Below are 20,464 nucleotides of genomic sequence, written 5' to 3' on the forward strand. Positions count from 1 at the left end.
CTGAAAGATTATGAGTAGAAGGATGTTCTGTGCAGAGGAATAGAGAGAAGGTCCATGTTCCGGGTTCGACGTAGTGAAAGGTAAACAAAACGAGATGCTAGGTAAGAGGGTGTGGATGATTTTAAATAGTAATGAGGGAGTTGAAGAATCTTCTTTCTTTAAGTGGATTCCAAGACAACAATTCTAGTGACGGTGTTACGTGATCGTATCTCCGTATATAAGAAATTCAATTTTGTGGAAGAGCGAAGAAACATTTTAATATCTTAATAAGAAACAAATATCTGACATACGAGGCATTTAAAATCTCTTCTTGTGAAGTTTGTATCCATGTCTTGACTTAGATGCGTTTGCAGTAGGTTCGGGAAAATTTATTTAATTGGAATCAAGTAAAATCCTATTGTGTTCTTTTTTTACACACGAGGTTGCTGTTCAACACCATCGAAATGTTACATTATGTCATTATAACACTGCGTACTTATTTGCGGTACTATAGCAGGCCTGCAGAACCCATAAGTAGGGGAAATATGACGTCAGCCTCACTCCACTTCTATTGGGGATGATCGACTTTTGCGTAGAGTTGTTTACATTAAAAGGTCCATCACTGGCGATACTATAATTTAAAAATAGGATTGTAATAAAGTCATTCGTTACCTCGTTTCAAAGTTTACAATTATGCTAGATTTCCTGTCGGTAGTTTCTTTGAGATTTCTTTGCACCTAGCCTGCTTTAGATTTTCGGAAACTTTCCTCCTATCATCACCTATGGAAACATAAATTTGTAGTATTTAAGTAATGAATCTTGAAAGTCACTATTCATTTCAATACAAAATGAACACGAGTGACGTCCTTAATTTAACAGTAAAGGTAAAAGGTATCCCCGTAACATGCCATGAAGGTACTTGGTGGGGGGCATGGAGGTAGAGCCCCATGCTTTTCATGACCTCGGCACTAGAATGAGGTGGTGTGGTCGGCACCACGCTCTGACCGCCTTTTACCCCCGGGAAAGACCCGGTACTCAATTTTATAGGAGGCTGAGTGAACCTCGGGGCCGTTCTGAAAGTTTGGCAACGAGAAAAAATCCTGTCACCACCTGGGATCGAACCCCGGACCTTCCATTCCGTGGCCAGCTGCTCTACCAACTGAGCTACCCGGCCGCCCTAATTTAACAGTAGCCTATATAAATAAATAATCAATATACAGTTCGTAATAATGAACTTACCCGAAAGTCCGTCTATTCCATAAATCTTAATATGGGCTTTGTTGAAATGTAGTTTAATATTTTTTATTTATTTAATTAGGTTATTTTACGACGCTTTAGCAACAGCTTTGGTTATTTAGCGTCTGAATGAGATGAAGGTGATAATGCCGGTGAAATGAGTCCGGGGTCCAACACCGTAAGTTACCCAGCATTTGCTCGTATTGGGTTGAGGGAAAACCCCGGAAAAAACCTCAACCAGGTAACTTGCCCCGACCGGGAATCGAACTCGGGCCACCTGGTTTCGCGGCTAGACGTGCTAACCGTTACTCCACAGGCGTGGACGGTTTAATATTGAAATGACGAGTAGAAATAAATTGGATGAGACACAATAAACAAACAATTCATTCGTCTTCTTCAACAACAAAATAATCATATTCCCATTTCCTTTGGAAGTAGTATTTCTTCACGGGTTTAGATTTTACCAAGTTCCAGTTCTTTTCAAACTGCAGTGCGTTTATTTATGTATTTATCTATTTGTTTGTTTGTTTGTTTGTTTAGCTGCAGTGCGTTACAATGTTGAATGACAGCATTGACCTCCTGCCATATAGCTATCACTCACTTATTAACATAAAATTTATACAGGGACATAATTTTATTTTTACTTTAATTTTTATTGTACCTGAGTTTTTGAATGTACTTCACTCCCACCCCTTCTACTAATGAAGTTCAACCGTCTTCCACACAGATCCAAGACCGCATACACAGTCATAGTAGCTTTACCGTCACAGTACGTTTAAAAAATATGTTCGCGTTTTCCAATGACGAAAGAGCTTTCAATATTGCATCATTTTCGCACAGGTACTGTCGTCCATTTGCCTACGTCGTATTCCGGTTTTCCCCACCAGCTTCTATTCGCCTCTCTGTAAAGGCTGGTGGCTGGGCTGTCTTAGCTCGTTTCTGAGAACATTAATTTCTGTTAGGAATTGGACATCTACGTAATATTATACCCATACAACTGTTTAAAATAACTTAAACAAAAGGGCCTCGTTAAGTAATTAACTGTCACGTGATTTCCCTCCTTTCTACGATCCTGCGACATAACCACTTGGACGGACAGTAGATAGCATGTCCGAGTAATTTTATCTTTTCGGATCAAGGAGAAGTGAAGATTGAATTTACAGTACGTAAGGTACTCTTTTATAGAGTAGGTACAGAATTATTTCAACATGAGTTACTAGTACGAAGGACGAAACTGGTAATTGGAATTACATACATTACAACTGAAGCCTGTATCGAAATGAACCGCCACCATTTTCAAAAATGTGTTTAAACATCCATATTATGATTATTTTTCAATTTAACTTCATTCTCTATATTGTACGCTAATGTGCTGTAGACACTATAATATACACTGCATAATGAATACGTCCGTATGGACAGCTCAGTTCGTGAGTAAAAACACTCGTTTTTAATACTGTACTGTATTCTGATTAAACAAAAACCTAATGAAAATTATCAAACTCAAAAGCGTGATATTTCATAGTTTACGTAAATGGATGAATTACTTTTGTTCCCTCCTATACCTAGTAAAGTGATTTGTTTGTATATTACGCCATCGAACTCCAGTCGTGGAAGGGGATAGCAACCGTTGATTCAAAGGTATAGCCAGGTTAATATCAGAATTGTTAGTAAAAATAAAATGATGTCCCTGTATATCGTTCTATTACTAGTAAAACTAGTTAAGTCCAGTAATGGAAGTTTAGTAAAACAGGAATGTAATGCACGAAAAATCATAATAAATTCTTCAAATTAATTAATTGGTTTGTTGCCTGCAAGCAACATTTCGGAATTATTTCATTTTAGTAGAATACAGAGCACGGAAAGACAAGTCGGAGACTGTACTTAACTTATTTTACATAAAAAGTGGAATTAATCGCTTTTACTAGTAGTCTAATAGGGCGATATATACCTACATAGGTAGACCTTCTTACATTATATGCACACATACATTTTAAAATTTATTTGACATGTCTTTTAACTTATTTATTTCCCTCATACGTTTTTCTCTTACTTTCCAAAGATGTGTTCCTAAGGATTTTATTATCTGTTTATTTGTAATTCTTGATAGCTTATTGTGTACCTGCCGCCGCGAGAAGGAATGTTGATGCAGCCGAACGTAACTAGAATGCTATGACCGCACTGGTAGGAAAGGTGGATAGAGTAGAAGGGGAACGAAAACAGTCGCTCTGAGGAGCTACAGTTCTGCAGGTCTGGACTATCGTGATTATGGGCCTTTTCGTAGTGCGCCTGCATCGCTGCAAACTTGGTCAACCAAAATAGATGAGCTATTTCTGTTAAGGAATTGGAGTTGTACTGTACTCCGTGACATCCCAGTTTAGAATCTGTCATCGGCCAGTGATGTGCTAATTCCTCTTCCCCTTCAGAAGCTAGAAAAAACAATTTCATCAGAATCTGACTTACACCCCTGCTGTGGCTGAGTGGTCAGACCTCCGATCTGTCACGCAGGCGATCCGGGTCAAATCCATGTGGCAGACAAGGTCGCAGTTGGAGTTTTTCACGGGGTTCTCTCGTTTTTTCCCATATTAGGCATCTACATCATTCCGTCACCATTTCTCCATTTTGTCATCATTCCATAGCAACGAGTTAGATACTATAGAGAGGACAAAGACCTCAGAATGTTGAAGACAATTGAACATTGGTCCGCCATGTTTCGGTTAGTCAAAACAAAGGGGCGTGGCTAGGATGTTGTAGGAAATGACTGTGATGAAGTTAGTCTTAATATGTAACTCAATTCACAATAATACTATGTTAATAAGTAAAAAGTGAAATACACACAAAACTTTACGTTTTATAACAGCTGTAGGCCTATGTTTTATTAGTTTCACTAAATATAGCCCAGATATTCAATGATAAACTATACTCAATGCAACCAAAGCAAAGCACCTAAAGACGGATGAATTTAATCGGCAGAAGAAAAATAAATAATTTTTTGACTTCGTCACAAATTTAATTACCTTACAGCTAATCTAACCTAATATGAACTTATGTAATTCAGTGCTCAACAGGTGATTTCAAGAGAGACGACGTATATAACTAATAGGAGTAAAATATAGGAAAGGTAGTGGCGAAAAAAAAAATCCAGTAATTAAGTTATTGAGAAAAATTCATTTGAAATTGGAATTAACATAGAGAACTTTTGAAAACTGAAATTATTAAAACTACAAATAACCTCTTAGCATGCAACATAATAATTAAAGAATGACACTAATAGAAAGTTACTCGTGATCATAACTCACCACATTTATTGAAACGATAAGATACTTACGATTAACATTGTTATCAGAAACAACAGGAGCCACAGCTAGCTACACTTCTTTTCGCGTGATGGAGACATCGTGTAGTGTATAATATATAATTTGAAACAAGCATTCATCTCACACGTGTCTCGCAACTAAGCAGAGGCTTTTGCAGAATAAAACTGTTCTTACATTATTTTGAACAATAATGACAAATTGTGTGTGATGCAAGTGCTAACTTTCCTCTTTGTTAACAATACGCATTAATAAAAAGAAAATTGGAGTAGGCCCTATAAACACAATAAATACTAAACTCTTGATGGTACAAACTTATTAATACAGATACTTCGCTTATGCTCAGTCCGTCTTATCTTATAATTCTCTGCGGCAATGGTACCTGTATTGAGAGGGTTTAATTATCCAGCAACGAATATTATGATTTACGGTACATTTCATTTAAATCCGAGGGAATGAGACATTTTTGGAAATTTTAAAGTCTTAATTATTACTTTTTCATTTATAAATCAGCTTTTTACAAAACCTATAGCGAAATGTTTAAATTAAATATTGATGTATCTGAAAAATATAATACATGTACCAACTCGTTGCAGTGTACCTTTGATAAGCACTCCTTGCGGAGGCTGGCGGTACTATAGACCGCCATGTTTTTTAGGGAACGATCCATAGTACTGTTGGCCTCCGCAGGGAGCGCTTATCAGAGGTCTTTAGCCTCTCTGTAGTATCTAACTCGTTGTTCCATAGCATTCCCCGATCGCCGGCTGGCGACGCACGGAAGGGGCTGGCATAGGGACGAGAGGGGTTGCCTGCTTGAAATCTGGGTACGCAGCAAACCTTAGGCCCGAAACATTTCTCATTGGCTGAACAACTGAATTATAATGAATAGGTGTACTTTAATGAGGTGCATTAAAGGGCTACTACCAGGTGTATAATTACTACATTTCGGCATGGTCGAGCATAAAGATTTTAGGTCATAAATGCATTGTTTTTAGGACATTTTTTTCATTTTTTATAAGTCATCAAAATCTTAGCCCTAATAATCAGACAAGAATTGCTCCAACAAGAGATGTAGGCCCAATTGTATAAAACTCCCTGACTAAAGATCAACTTTGATCGAAGATCGAAAAGTAAACCGAGTTCAGACACTTCTTCTATTGTATAAAACTTTTCTGCGATCAAATTACCTTGGTTCAAATGCAATCTAAGTTCACGTGAAAAGGATTTGGCAACATCACATAAACAGGTGAAATACGTGATGCGCGGACCATGTTATACAGGTTTGTTCAGTGTTGCCAATCCAGCGACTTTAACTCTTTTTCAACAACAATTTCTTTTAACTTTTATATTGCTTAAATAGGGATTTAGTGACCTTTTTAGCACCCCATAGTGACAAAATTTAATCTTTCTTTGTTGATAATGAGAAATCTAGCGACTTTACAACTACTTTTTGGCGACTTTCCGTATTACACTCTGTTGGAGACACTGGTTTTTTTTTCAATGTAAATAATGGCGGACAATAAGAAGAAGCTTGACTGTTCTCCAAGTTGTTATCATGTTATGGTGTTTGATACTGCTAAACATAATAAACCTTTATAAAACGACAATTTTCGTTTAGTAATACAGTTAATTGAACATTTATGAATGTACCTATCATATCCATTAATATCACTGAATAACAAAAAAACATTTTCAGTGGATATCTTGGTACCCAACAGACGTTCTAAGACAACTGAATCATGCCGATTCCAAATATGCAAACCATTTGTCTCTATTACCCACCGTTCTTGAGATATACGACATCAAACATTATGTATAACAACTCACAGACAGGAGTTTCAGTAGAGCATTTATTGCTACATGGAGTACTAATGAACATGGCTTTAGCTAAGAAAATGGTGCAATTGCGCCACATGATATATAATTATAGTAGTAATATTTCAGTACCATCCTGTAAGTCTTGGAAGTGGCTGTCTGCAATGATCTTCCTCATTTGTGGACCTATGAACATACCTTCTTTCACTTTCGCGTAACTCAACTCTGGAAACTTGTCACACAGATACCAGAAAGCATCTCAGTCGGTGTCTAATGCCTTCACGAAATTCTCCATGAGCCCCAGCTGTATATGAAGCGGTGACACGATAACTTTGTCATGCTCAACCCACGGCACACGAAGGCTGCATTCTATTTCTGAACGGCCAATTGTTCTTTCTATCTGTGATGTCCCTCTCGCAGATGAAGCAGCAGTACTTGGTGTACTCTGTCTTAATTCCCATAAGAATAGTTACAACGTTTAAATCACCACAGATACGCCAATTGCACTCGCGACAGCATATTTTTTCAAGAAATAGCGACATGGTTTCGTACGTATCTTTCAGGTGCGTAGAATATGCAACCGGTACTGACGCATATCTGTTTCCATTGTGTAATAATATTATTTACTACCTTCAAACTTGTCTTAGGTGAGTCTATGAACAGTCGCCATGCTTCAATGCTGTGTTCTACCCCGAAGCTTGACATAAGATCTTGAATGTCCATGCATTATCAAATAGTATCACTCATTGCAAAGAACTTAAGAAGTTCTTTATGTCTGTGCCGAAACTGTGAAGTCGTTGTAACCGGTGCAAGAAAATTAAATTGTTTAAGACGTGAACCGAGCACTTCAGCTTGGCCTTTTGTTAGTGCCAGGTCCCGTACAAATCGCAAAGTTGAGCATTATTCATTAAATGAATATCTTATCCAGGTTGGTAGTAGTCAGAGTCTGGGTGGTTGGTAGGAGATGAAAGAAGACTTTGTTCTTGCGTTTCTTAATTAACTGTGTATTCTGCAGGTGCTGTTGGTATTGGACAAGTGACGGGGTCGTGTAAAATTGGTTTAGAAACTGAAGGAACGTCTGGATAATTTACAGATGCACTAGTTTTGTAGGAGAGTCCGGTGACGTTTGACAAAAAGATAGTTAACATTATATTTTCTTAAGAAACGGTGTAAAAGTTCTCCGATGGAATTTGTCTGTTACATAGCCGCACACGTATCAAAACACATCTGGTGAAATTCTACATCATCTGGAAAAACGACAAAAAAAAAAAATTCGACGAATCGTGTTCCATGTAAAAACAAAATTTCGTCGATAATTTCAAAATCCGACGCGATAGCGCAAAACGGTTTTCGGATTTGAAATCAGCATGAAAAACTACGTTAGAAATAGTAAACATCATGTCAGATATCTACCACTTGTTTATCAGTGTAATTAATGGTTGTTATAAACATAATATAATTATAGGTTATGTTATTTGATACTGCTGAACACGATAGAGCCTTATAAAATATAAGAATGTTTGTGTATTAAGGCAAGAAATTGAAAGAAATACATATAAATGTACCTAACATATCTTTTAATATTAATAATAATGGATATTTAATTTGCACAATCTGTCACTCGTATATTTCAAACAGAAAAGAAATAACTGAACTTGGATCATCTAACTTAATCGGAGAAATTTCTTCTGTCAAAGTTGACTTTAGTTTGAGACAAATTAATCTCAGATTAGACTTTATACAACACAAAATTCCAAGTTCAGCTGAAACAAGGATCAATTTAACCTCTGATCTAAGATTAAATGGTTTATACAATCGGGCCTTAATCTTTTTGCAGGAGTTCTTCAAGCAAAGCGACGCGGAGAAGCTGGAAGGGCTGCCGGTCACGCCCTTCATGGACCGCGAGAAGATCACGAAGCCGTCGTCGCAGTGCAGCTTCATCGGCTTCGTGCTGCTGCCGCTGTTCGAAGCCCTGGGCGAGCTGTTCGCCGAGCTGCAGGACCTGATCGTGCAGCCGGTGCGGGACGCGCTCGACCACTACAGGCGCCTCAACGAGGCGGCCAAGGACGAGCGCCTGCATCGGAAGAGCGTGGTGGACGTGGGGGAGAACTCGGGGGACGGCGGCACGACTCCGGTTGTCGTCAAGTCCACCAGCGCCCACAGCGTCAAGTCGCGGCGCAGTCTGGGAACCAGCTCCCGGTCCAGGTCTGCGGAAGAGGAGGACGACGTGGCGGCTCCTGGGGTCAGTGCCCTTCTAAAGCACAAATTCACTCTTAAAGGGATATTTTGTTTTAATAATAATAATCATCATCATCCTTGCAAGTATTGGGCCTAGTGGCCCGTTACTGTCTCTTGCCAACGCTTGAACGGTCTGCCCAAGGATCTCTTGCCCACAGGATGGTAATTTAAAATTTGGCGTGGAATTCTAGAACGAGGCATTCTGATGACATGTGATCTCCAGTTTTGTCTGTATTTCTGTAGGCATTCAGTAATCGGTTCAATCTGCAGTTCTTTCATAATGTCAAAATTTCTAATGTGATCCATTCTCGTGTATCCCGCTGTACGACGCATAAATCTCATTTCTTATTTACTTACTTACTTACAAATGGCTTTTAAAGAACCCGGAGGTTCATTGCCGCCCTCACATAAGCCCGCCATTGGTCCCTATCCTGAACAAGATTAATCCAGTCTCTACCATCATATCCCACCTCCCTCAAATCCATTTTAATATTATCTTCCCATCTACGTCTTGGCCTCCCGAAAGGTCTTTTTCCCTCCGGCCTCCCAACTAACCCTCTATAATTATGCATTTCTGGATTCGCCCATACCTGCTACATGTCCTGCCCATCTCAATCGTCTGGATTTAATGTTCCTAATTATGTCAGGTGAAGAATACAATGCGATTATTATTATTGTTATTATTATTATTATTATTATTATTATTATTATTATTATTATTATTATTATTACATAACTTAAGTGTTCTGCCCATGGGCAGATCTTTCACTGCAAACCCAGCATTCTCCAATCTTTCTTATTTTCTGCCTTTCTCTTAGTCTCCGCATATGATCCACATAGTTTAATGTCGTCTATCATCTGATATCTTCTTCTGCCCCGAACTCTTCTCCCGTTCACTATTTCTCTCATTGCAACCTTCAGTAGACATATGATGAAGGATGAGTGAAACAGAGAAAAATAATCTCCGGCACCGGAATTTGAACCCGGGTTTTGAGCTCTACGTGCTGACGCTGTATCCACTAAGCCACACCGGATTCCCATCCCGATGTCGGATTGAATCCTCTCAGCTTAAGTTCCACCTCTTGGGTTCCCTCTAGTGGCCTACCCTCATGCACTGCGTGGCAGTGGATGTATGACAGTGCCACAGTGTCCATACATGTGCAGAACCCAAAATAGGCCACGGGTTTTTGAGTAACTGAGAATTTGTTTGTAATCGATTTCAACGAAATAATAATGTTTTCCTTATTTTGCCATAGACTCTATAAAATGAGTATATTCTTGTGATCAAAAGTTATGTTTCAGTTACTGCAACCCAAAGCAGTACGATTTTGTGTGCAGTTAATTTTTGACATTGTAATTTATTTATTTATTTAAATTTAAATATAATAATAATAATAATAATAATAATAATAATAATAATAATAATGAAGATTTATTTAACCTAGCAGAGTTAAGGCCATACGGCCTTATCTAACACTCAACCAGGAGCAAAAACTGCGTTACAGAAACACTACAAATTTACAAAGTACACACAAAACTGAATAAGATAATAATAATAAAATGTAAACAACAAGTAAGAAGAAATCAGACATAATATATAACATAGAGAAGGAAAGAAAAAAGCATAATAAAATGTGAACAGCAGGTCAAAAATAAATGAGGCCTACAAAGTATAAAAAATAAGACAATTATTGATAATAATAATAATAATAATAATAATAATAATAATAATAATAACAATGACAATAATAATAATAATGATTTATTTAACCTGCCAGAGTTAAGGCCATACGGCATTCTCTAACACTCAACCAGGAGTAAAAATGTGTTACAAAAAACACTACAAATTTACAAATTACACTACAATTTTACACACAAAACTGAATAAGATAATAATAATAATAATAAAATGTAAACAACAAGTAAGTAGAAATCAGACATAATATATAACATACCGAAAGAAAGGAAAAAACATAATAAAATGTGAACAGCAGGTCAAAATAAATGAGACATACAAAGTATAAAAAATAAGACAATTATTGATAATAATAATAATAATAATAAATAAGAATAGTAGTAATAATAATACTAATAGTAGTAATAAAATAGTGCAGTACAAAGCATACAATGAATACAATATTTTTAAGTATACACAGTAAGGAAAATTATATTTATATATAGCTCAACTTATCACATTAGAGATATACCATTATCGGAAAATATGAAAACAAAAATATAAAATAAGTTAAATATCATAAAAAAATGTGAATACGTGGAAACATGCAATACAACTCTTGTCATAATAGTAAGTTAGTTTGGCAACTCGTCATAAGATAATTTTCTAACTTGGATTTGAAAGATTTCAATGTTCGGCAGCCCTTGACTTCAGACGGCAGAGAGTTCCAGTGACGAGAGGTAGCAACAGTGAAAGATGAGGAATACAGAGATGATGTGTGAAGTGGAATTTCTAGCGTGTTATCGCGTTGTGATCGAGTATTAATATTATGATAGCGAGAGAGAGTATGAAAACGAGCGAATAAATAATAGGGGAATGAAGTGTGCATAATTCGATATAGGAGAGAAAGTGAGTGCAGATTTCTCCTCTCGTGTAACTTAAGCCATGATAACTTCTCGAAAGAAGGTGAGATATGATCATAGTATCATAACATACAGAATACAGAATATAATTACAACTATAGAAATAGAAGTAAAATAATACAATCAATATAAAAAAGGAGATACAGTAATATTAACAAAATTTGAGGACCGAATGAGCAGCGCTCGTGTTCGGTCGCAGTTCAGATATATTATTAATAAGCACATAAGAGAATATACAAAGTAAAATAAAATAGGAACTAAAATTAAAATTATAGCTACAGTGAAATTATATAATATAATAGGCCTATATTAATATAAGAGGAATATAGAAAATGAAATAAAATAAAATAGGAAATAAAAATTAAAATACCAGCGGCAATGAATTTATATAATATAATATTAACATAGTGAAGAATAATATCGTACGTGAATAAAGCAGGACAATTTATAAAAAAATATAAATTCCAAAATTATAGAATACAAATATAATATAGGCTAATTAATTAATACACATAGGCTATAAATTTATTTAATCAAATTGAAGATATTAACACGTTTCTAATTTTCTTGTTATATTTTAGTGGGTTACATGTTAGAAGTTCTGGGTGTAATTTAGCTAGAGAATTATACAAACGAGGGCCAAAATTAATGCTATGCTTTAGACCAGCAGATGTGAAATAATTAGGTTCTACTAATGTTGAATTATTATTTCGCCTTGTGTCATGAATATGTGCCTGTAATATAAACTTATTACGATTTTTATGATAAAATTTTAACAGAGTATATTCATAAATTTGTTCAATATTAAATACATTAAATTCAGAATAAATTAATTTAGTTGGATAATCAAAACGTTTCTTCAAACAAATTTTTAATTATTCGTTTTTGTAGTAAATTTAACGGGCTAAGATTAATTTTTGTACTTCCACCCCAAACAATAATACCATATTGAATGATACACTGAAAAATGACCAAATAAACATTTCGTAGAACTCTAATGGGTAAGCAGCATCGAAGATTAACGAATTTATAAATATTTATAATTGCTTTCTGTGTTCTAATGTTCTAATAGAGCCTCAAAATTATTTAATTAAATCTATTGTCTTCGTTCTTGCTGAGAAAATTTGCATTGATATTTGCAAGTCATTAAAAATTTTTGAGTGCAATTTATTTTCAGAATGTAGGCCTATATATATATATATATATATATATATATATATATAAATTGAAATGATGCATGGTTATGTGGTAAGCTAATGTTAATTCAGCAACCAAAACTTTATCATCTTTTTGAAATTGTGTGGCACAATAAATAGCCTATATCAATTATTTTCGAACTCCATTAAGTGATATAATATTTCTCTTATTGCGAACAGTTTCTAGATGGTGCTCTAAACCTATTTTACCTTTTTAAGGAGTACTTAGTTTGATTGCAAGTTGAACACAATGCCTCATCTTCCCTCTTCGTAACTTTAACAATTTTAAAATGTTTTGAAGATTTTCAGTTAGCCTTAAATCCGTATATCTTCATACACACTCTGATTCTGTAAAAAAAAAATAACAATTATGAACATTTTAAATGCAACACTAAACGAAGTTGAAATTAATTTAGTCGTTTATGAAAATGCCGGACTAAAAAATAAAAAGTTAGAATTATCTTGTCTCACGAATAAGAATATAGAGTTAATTTTTGTACTTGTTACTCTACTCGTACTTGAAGACGAAGCTAGCAGCTAAAAAAAAACTCTAAATTGTTTGTTTATTTTTAAACACGTCATACAAATTATTGTCTCCGAACAAAAATGAAGTCATTACATTGGAAGGTGACTCGCAAATTATTGCATTATGCCGCCATTTTATTTTTTATAGCCATTGAATAGATACGAAAATACTCATATAACCACGAAACTAATGGTTAAAATTAAAAACCATGAAAGTAGGACATTTATTGCTGATGAACATCTATACACATTAATAGCAAATGGATTTCCAATGGGGATCTGCAAAAGTAATCATGGGTTGAAACTCCTGCAAAATTGAAGAGTTATATAGGTTTAACAGAAAAATCGTAGCATGCTTCCATCTTACTTTAAATGTCTTTTCCTGTCAAAAGAAAAGTCGAATGTAAAAAAATTGACGTAGTGCGACTAATCTGATCTCAGTGTTAATTCCAGTATTTTTGATGTAGCATAACCAACACTTTTGGAATTCAATTGTGACAACCCACATAACTTACTTATATTTCATTATTCAGTCATAAAGCCATGTATGTACATGTGTCGTCGCTCTCAAATGGTTAACGTCGGCAAGTCAAAGAGTTAATGTTTACTGTACCGCAAATAAAGATTCGCAGATCTTCCTATCAGCACTGACTGATTGTTTGTTATTATTATTATTATTATTATTATTATTATTATTATTATCATTATCATCATCATCATTAAAAGACATCTGACAAAGTGACACACTTCTAAAGTGAAAATAGGACGTGACTGCTGACCTCGACCTTTCCCCCCAACTGATTCAAATTACTCTGTCTGTAAAAGAACAATTGTCTCGGTGAGTAATAAGTACACGAGTGAAAGAACAAACACGCGATGAAAAGTGTAAACTTGAGTATCAAAGGATTGCCGACGTTAACCATTTGAGAGCGACGATAATGTTTATTTTTATCGCTAAGAATTTGATTGTCGTTACAGGGAGTTATAGACGGCACCTCACAGGAACCGGCAGACACATCCAAAGAGGAAGCTATGAAGTCGGAAGGGCAGTTGGAGAGAGAAGCAGAAGATGAAGAGGACGACGAGGAGGACGAAGAGGAGACGGTGACAGAGGTGGAGGTGAGTGAGAAGACACTGAAGTTTAAGATCTCCACGGAAGGAAACGTCACTACTCCTGGAGGCAGGAAGAGTTACCCTGGGAGTCGCAAGGGAAGTCGTGAGAAGGCAGAGTACCACCAAAACGTGCATGAGCTTGCGCGGGCCATACGTGACGGAGCCATGAGGGACTCCACTCAGTCTCCCGTCACTACCCCTACAACCCCCCCACACCGTCCAGTCGCATCTCCGTCCCCGCGCCTCAGCAACTCCGTTCCTGCTTCCCCCTCAGACGGGTCGCAGCTCTGCAATGGGGAGACCAAGTGCAGGCAGCAGACTCAGGCACAGGACGGAGCGGTGGCGCCTAGCGAGGACGCTCCACACGAGGACGCAGAGCCCAGTCGGGCGCGGGGCAGGGAGAGGGCGACACTGCTGTCCAGGCTGCGCACGCTCACGGACAAGCTGTCCTTCAACAGCGACAAGAACCACACAGACCCTGATGACGCTTCTTCGGCCTCAGGCTCCCCTTCCACTCACAAAGCCATGACATTACCAAAGACCCGGAGGAGCAGCGCTGGCGTGGGCAAGAGGGGTTGGAAGTCTCTGGTGGTGGGCACAAGCAAGGGGCATCCGCCTTCGTCCTCCCTGGAACTCCTGTCCCCCACAGAGGCCGCCTCGCCCCAGCGCAACAAGAGCGACCACATTCCAGAGAAGAGTGATGCGGCAGCACTCTCCGGGAGCTTGGACAGCATCCTGAAGGAAAGGGACAAATCGTCAGGCGGCAACAACAACAACCGCAAGAAGACGAATCTGTGGAGCAGTCCGGGCACCAGACGGGGCTTCCTGGCGAGACTGGGGCGCAGCAACACCCACTCGGAAGGTACGCGGCCGCAGCAGCACAATTGGATGGCATCCCTCGCCGCCAGCTTCCGCACCAAGAAGCCCCACCACAGTCTGCAGGAATGACACACCCCTCCCCTGCCCCTCCTCTGCACCTGCTGCCGCAGCAGGCGGGCGCAGTGATTTCAGTATTCAGTGGCGAGTGAGTGCTCTACCCTAGTCACAGCCATGCGATCATTCCAGTGAGTGCTTCCGGAGCAGACTTGTGCCGGTGACAGTTGGTAACTCGATGCTAGTCCTTTCACCACAACCTCATGTTAGTCGTAGTACAATTCAGACTCGAAGTGACGAGAGAGAGGCGTTTCGACAATATATAATTATATATTTTAAACTATCGGAGCAGAAAGGGTAAGCCAGAGTGTAGACAAATCTATTTTTGTTGTCAAAGTAGAGATATTTGGTGGCGCTGTTTCAGTGTTACTTGTTCTCTCTCTCTCTCTCTCGGGTAGTTGGGGGCTACAGTCAATTGTTTCTGTTTGGTGTTCTATCCTCTACGTGCCTGTCCCGCGGCTTCCGGCCCACCGCAGTAGATACTCAGCTCTTTGGTTACATATCCCTTCTGGAAGCTGTGGGGTGCCGCAGCCCCCGCTGTGGGCCTACACTGCTACTCTATAGATGTATTTTCCTAAAAACGAGAAAAGATTAATATGTAAACACAATTATTGTCAACAGAACATGTGAAACACAAGTATAACAATGTGTAGTCATCTGTTTCTGTAGTGTGGCTTACGGCTGGAAGAACTAACCATAAGCCACATGAATTCCCCGAGTCCCACATCCTGTTAACGTATGCAAGTTGCATGTCTGTCTGTTTGTCAGCTCCATGTGGTCAGGGTCACAGACCAGATTGGCATTAATACAAAATGAAGCAGGAAATGCCTGTATGTCTCACTCAGTTCCATGTATCAGCTTTGCATACTTCCAGACAATATTCCAGTCCTTTCCATACCCAAACTCAGATGAAGCACTTCACATGCCAGTGACAAACTCCTCTGTGAAACTACTAACCTATTCGGTTAAAGAGATAGGATCAATTATACGCCTCATATTTATTGATAGAAAGCTGGTCGTTCTGAGGTGCTGCAGCTTGCTTATTTCTTTATGATTTTCTTTTTGGTATTGATCATGTGAAATGGGAGACTCTGTAGTCATTCAAAGCGTATGCAAGTTGCATGTCTGTCTGTTTGTCAGCTCCATGTGGTCAGGGTCACAGACCATATTGGCATTAATACAAAATGATGCAGGAAATGCCTATGTCTCACTCAGTTCCATGTATCAGCTTTGCATACTTCCAGACAAAATTCCATTCCTTTCCATACCCAAACTCAGATGAAGCACTTCACATGTCAGTGACAAACCTACTCGGTTAGAGAGTTAGTATCAATTATATGCCTCATATTTATTGACAGAAAGCTGGTCCTTCTGTGGTGCTGCAGCTTGCTTATTTCTTTATGATTTTCTTTTTGGTATTGATCATGTGAAATGGGAGACTCTGTAGTCATTCAAAACGTATGCAAGTTGCATGTCTATCTGTTTGTCAGCTCCATGTGGTCAGGGTCACAGGCCATATTGGCATTAATACAAAATGAAGCAGGAAATGCCTGTATGTCTCACTCAGTTCCATGTATCAGCTTTGCATACTTCCAGACAATATTCCAGTCCTTTCCATACCCAAACTCAGATGAAGCACTTCACATGTCAGTGACAAACTCCTCTGTGAAACTACTAACTCTACTCCGTTAGAGAGATAGTACAGGGACATCATTTTATTTTTACTTCAATTTTTATTGTACCTGAGTTTTTGAATGTACTTCACTCCAACCCCTTCTACTAATGAAGCTCAACCGTCCTCCACACAGATCCAATACCGTATATACAGTCATAGCAGTCTTACGGTCATAGTAAACAGTACGTTCCAAAAATATGTTCGCGTTTTCCAGTGACGAAAGAGCTTTCAATATTGAATCATTTTCGCACAGGTACTGTCGTCCATTTGCCTACGTCGTATCCCGGTTTCCCCCACCAGCTTTTATTCGCCAGCTAGTGGCTGGGCTGTCTTAGCTCTTTTCTGAGAACATTAATTTCTGTTAGGAATTTGACGTCTGCGTAATATTATACAACTGTTTAGAATAACTTAAATAAAAGGGCCCCGTTAAATAATTAACTGTCACGTGATTTCCTCCCTTTCTACGACCTTACGACATAACCACTTGGACGGACAGTAGATAGTATGTCTGAATAATTTTATCTTTTCGGATCGGGCAGAAGTGAAGATTGAATTTACAGTACGTAAGGTACTCTTTTATAGAGTAGGTACAGAATTATTTCAACATGAGTTACTAGTACGAAGGACGAAACTGGTAATTGGGATTAGGTACAATAGTCTATAATGCGATAATATGCACATTAGAACTGAAACCTGTATCGAAATGAACGGCCACCATTTTAAAAAATGTGTATAAATATCCATATTATGATTATTTTTCAATTTAACTTCATTCTCTATATTGTATGCTAATGTGCTGCAGACAGTATAATACACACTGCATAATGAATACGTCCACATGGACAGCTCAGTTCGTGAGTAAAAACATTCATTGTTAATACTGTACTGTATTTTGATTAAACAAAAACCGAATGAAAATGATCAAACTCAAAATCGCGATATTTCCTAGTTTACGTAAATGGATGAACTACTTTTTTTTTCCCCTCCTATACCTAGTAAAGTGATTTGTTTGTATATTACGCCAGTATCATCGAACTCCAGTCGTAGAAGGGGGTAACAAACGGCTTTGATCCAGTGGTATAGCCAGGTTAATATTAAAAATGTTAGTAAAAATAAAATGATGTCCCTGTATCAATTATATGCCTCATATTTATTGACAGAAAGCTGGTCATTCTGTGGTGCTGCAGCTTGCTTATTTCTTTATGATTTTCTGTTTGCTATTGATCATGTGAAATGGGAGACTTAGTCATTCAAAATTGAACAGTTCTACATTCGTCAAGTTGAGCAGCAGCGTGTGACTTTGGTGAAAGATATCTGAAGATGTTTACCTAATAGAAAGCTCCAGTAATCAATTCCTGAATGAAAGGAACATGTCTTTACCCTCTCCTCATTAAAACAAAACTCTTGGAAGATGGTGGCTATTTTCTATTAGTTGTGAATGTTATTGAGTTCTTCATATAAAGCGTGACTGGAATATTGTGGATTCACAAGATATTAATTGTGATATACAAAGCTATATTTAGTTTTCCACCTATTGTGGCAGCTGTATGTTGCCTTTGTAGTCCACGAATAATGTCTTAGTCTAGTTCTAGATTTTAATAAAAGTCCGAACATCATTGAAACTTTATACCATTTTCCTCTACTCAAACCTAGGATTAATTACATTCTACAGGTTTGTTTCAGATAATAATAATTAGCAGGGGCGAATGCTAGTCACGAAAGTCAGGCTTGCTCTTTTATTCACAGGAGAAGATGGGAGGATATAATAATTCATAAATAACAAGAATAATCAGACGCACATAAATAATTTATTTTATAATTGAGGCACTCACATGGGAAAGGTAGTAACTGCCAAAAACAAAATTTTTTAGGGGAAGCAAAAAACAAATTTATGAACACTTTCTCACTTACATTATTACAGAAACTGCTTTAAATGAAAGGCATACACTCATGTTTGTGTTACAAATGAAATTTGAAAAGTCTGGCACAGATTTATCTGTGAAATCCTATTTTATGAAAATACAACATTGATATCACTCCTTAGCCAAACTGAGAATTGACGTTATTTAAACATTATGCACAAATATTTCGGTAAAATGCAAGATACTTTTCATCGAGGAAGTCTAACATAGATAACAAGTCTCTCTTTTTGGCATCAAGGACGACTGGTCTTCTTTCAAGGCGTTGCAAGCACTGCAAGTTAGTGATTGACGTTAATGACTGTCCTTTCTTAAAAACCCTGTGCTCTGTCCACATTACAAGGTCATTAAATGACTGTCTTGTTTTTATTAGAGGAAAATCAGCTCTTGAGAGTCTAATCCAGTTGAGGGTGCTGATTTTGATAGGAGTTGTATTCAAAAACTTGTCACATTCTGCAGAAAAGTCGAAGAAATCCTCATCCTTCATCATTATTACATTATTAGACCTTACCTCTTCTGGAACCATGGTCTTGCATCTTTTTTTTTTCTTTTCTCTATGATGCCAAATTCCCTATCACATGGCATGTAGGAATGTTCTGAAGCCAGGAATTTCAAGTCCACTGAATCAAAATGTTTCTTGGCAATAATGTAAATCAGGACCATTAGAATCATCCGATTCTTATTCTGCCCTGCACAGTTATCAGCCCATATTTGTCTAGACACACTCTGATGTTGTAAAAGGAGTTGCTACCTTCTCCGCGCCAACAGCTGTGCACATACAACTTACAATATCTAGTGACTACGTTTCCAACTTCGTTTCATTACATACGGACATACTACCTTCTCTGTGCCATTGGCATGGCCATTTACTACCTTCTCAATGAAAAAACTAAAAATTCGAATTTTTGGCAGTTACGACCTTTCCCATGTCAATGCCTCAATTATGAAATCATTATGAGTCATGGATCATATTCGCTTGTCAGATGTAGAAGTTCGATATAATATAACAAACATGGCCAACAAAACAGTTTATTTAGTTTTTTCGACCCTGCCAACCAATGCACATTGTTGCATTGAGCTGCACTGAAGGAGCGCACATATTCTCTATAATGTCTGTCTTCTCTGGAATAGTCCTTCGGGAAAATGGATTTAATAATAAGGTTTCAATGAACACAATTCCGAACTCATTGCAGTACTTCAAATTAATGTTTAAGAATTAATAATACATGCAGCAGCGAACATATGCATTCCGGTCATACAATTACATTGCACTCGCAAATCACAGCAGTCAATACTGCTCTGTGTAACGTTAAATAGTCGTTGGTGTAGCTCTCGGACCAGAGCTTCAAACAACACATAACAGAAGCATGTGCGCCTAGGACGGAGTAAGGAGGAAGGCACTTGCGCGCGCATCATAATCTCGCTATTTCTACGTCTTTCCTGTAGCTCCGAGAAACGAGCAAGCGTTGCGATACTTGCGGTGTGCAACCTGCGGATGGTATTACGCCTATACAATATTTCAAAAATCAAAATAAATTTTAATGTACGTAATCCCATTTTCAGAAATACACATTCTACGAAAATATTTGGGGGGTTTGCGCAGCAACTATAGCATGCCCTGTGAAATCGCCCCTGATAATTACTATTACGCTAAAAATGCTTCTCATATAACAACGATTAGATGCAGTGTGTAGAGCAGTGGCTCAATATACATGATGTATCATGTGGAGTCTTGAAATATATTAGTAGGAATATATTCTTATGGGAAGGCTACTTCTCAAATGGGAACAGAAATGGACATTGAGCTGGTAAGATGTGCAGACAGAGCTTTACTAGGCAGTTTTGTTACTTTGTCGAATTTAACTTTTTTCTTTCTTATTCACAGGAAAGAGGAAAGAATTTGTGGTTAAGATCCTTCGTTCT

At 37.7% G+C, this 20,464-nt stretch overlaps 1 protein-coding gene across 1 annotated transcript in view; it reads left to right on the forward strand.

Moving 5' to 3' along the window:
- The window catches only part of Pde9 (phosphodiesterase 9), a 479,057-nt gene extending 460,813 nt beyond the window's left edge, over positions 1–18,244 (forward strand). The window contains exons 8-9 of the mRNA XM_069834095.1: positions 8,182–8,586; positions 13,880–18,244. Coding sequence (XP_069690196.1) covers positions 8,182–8,586; positions 13,880–14,962 — 1,488 coding nt within the window. The 3' untranslated portion in view covers positions 14,963–18,244. The remainder of the gene's footprint in view (positions 1–8,181; positions 8,587–13,879) is intronic.
- The last annotated feature ends 2,220 nt before the right edge of the window (positions 18,245–20,464 follow it).

Source organism: Periplaneta americana, chromosome 8, assembly GCF_040183065.1.
Source record: "Periplaneta americana isolate PAMFEO1 chromosome 8, P.americana_PAMFEO1_priV1, whole genome shotgun sequence".
NCBI lineage: Eukaryota > Metazoa > Arthropoda > Insecta > Blattodea > Blattidae > Periplaneta > Periplaneta americana.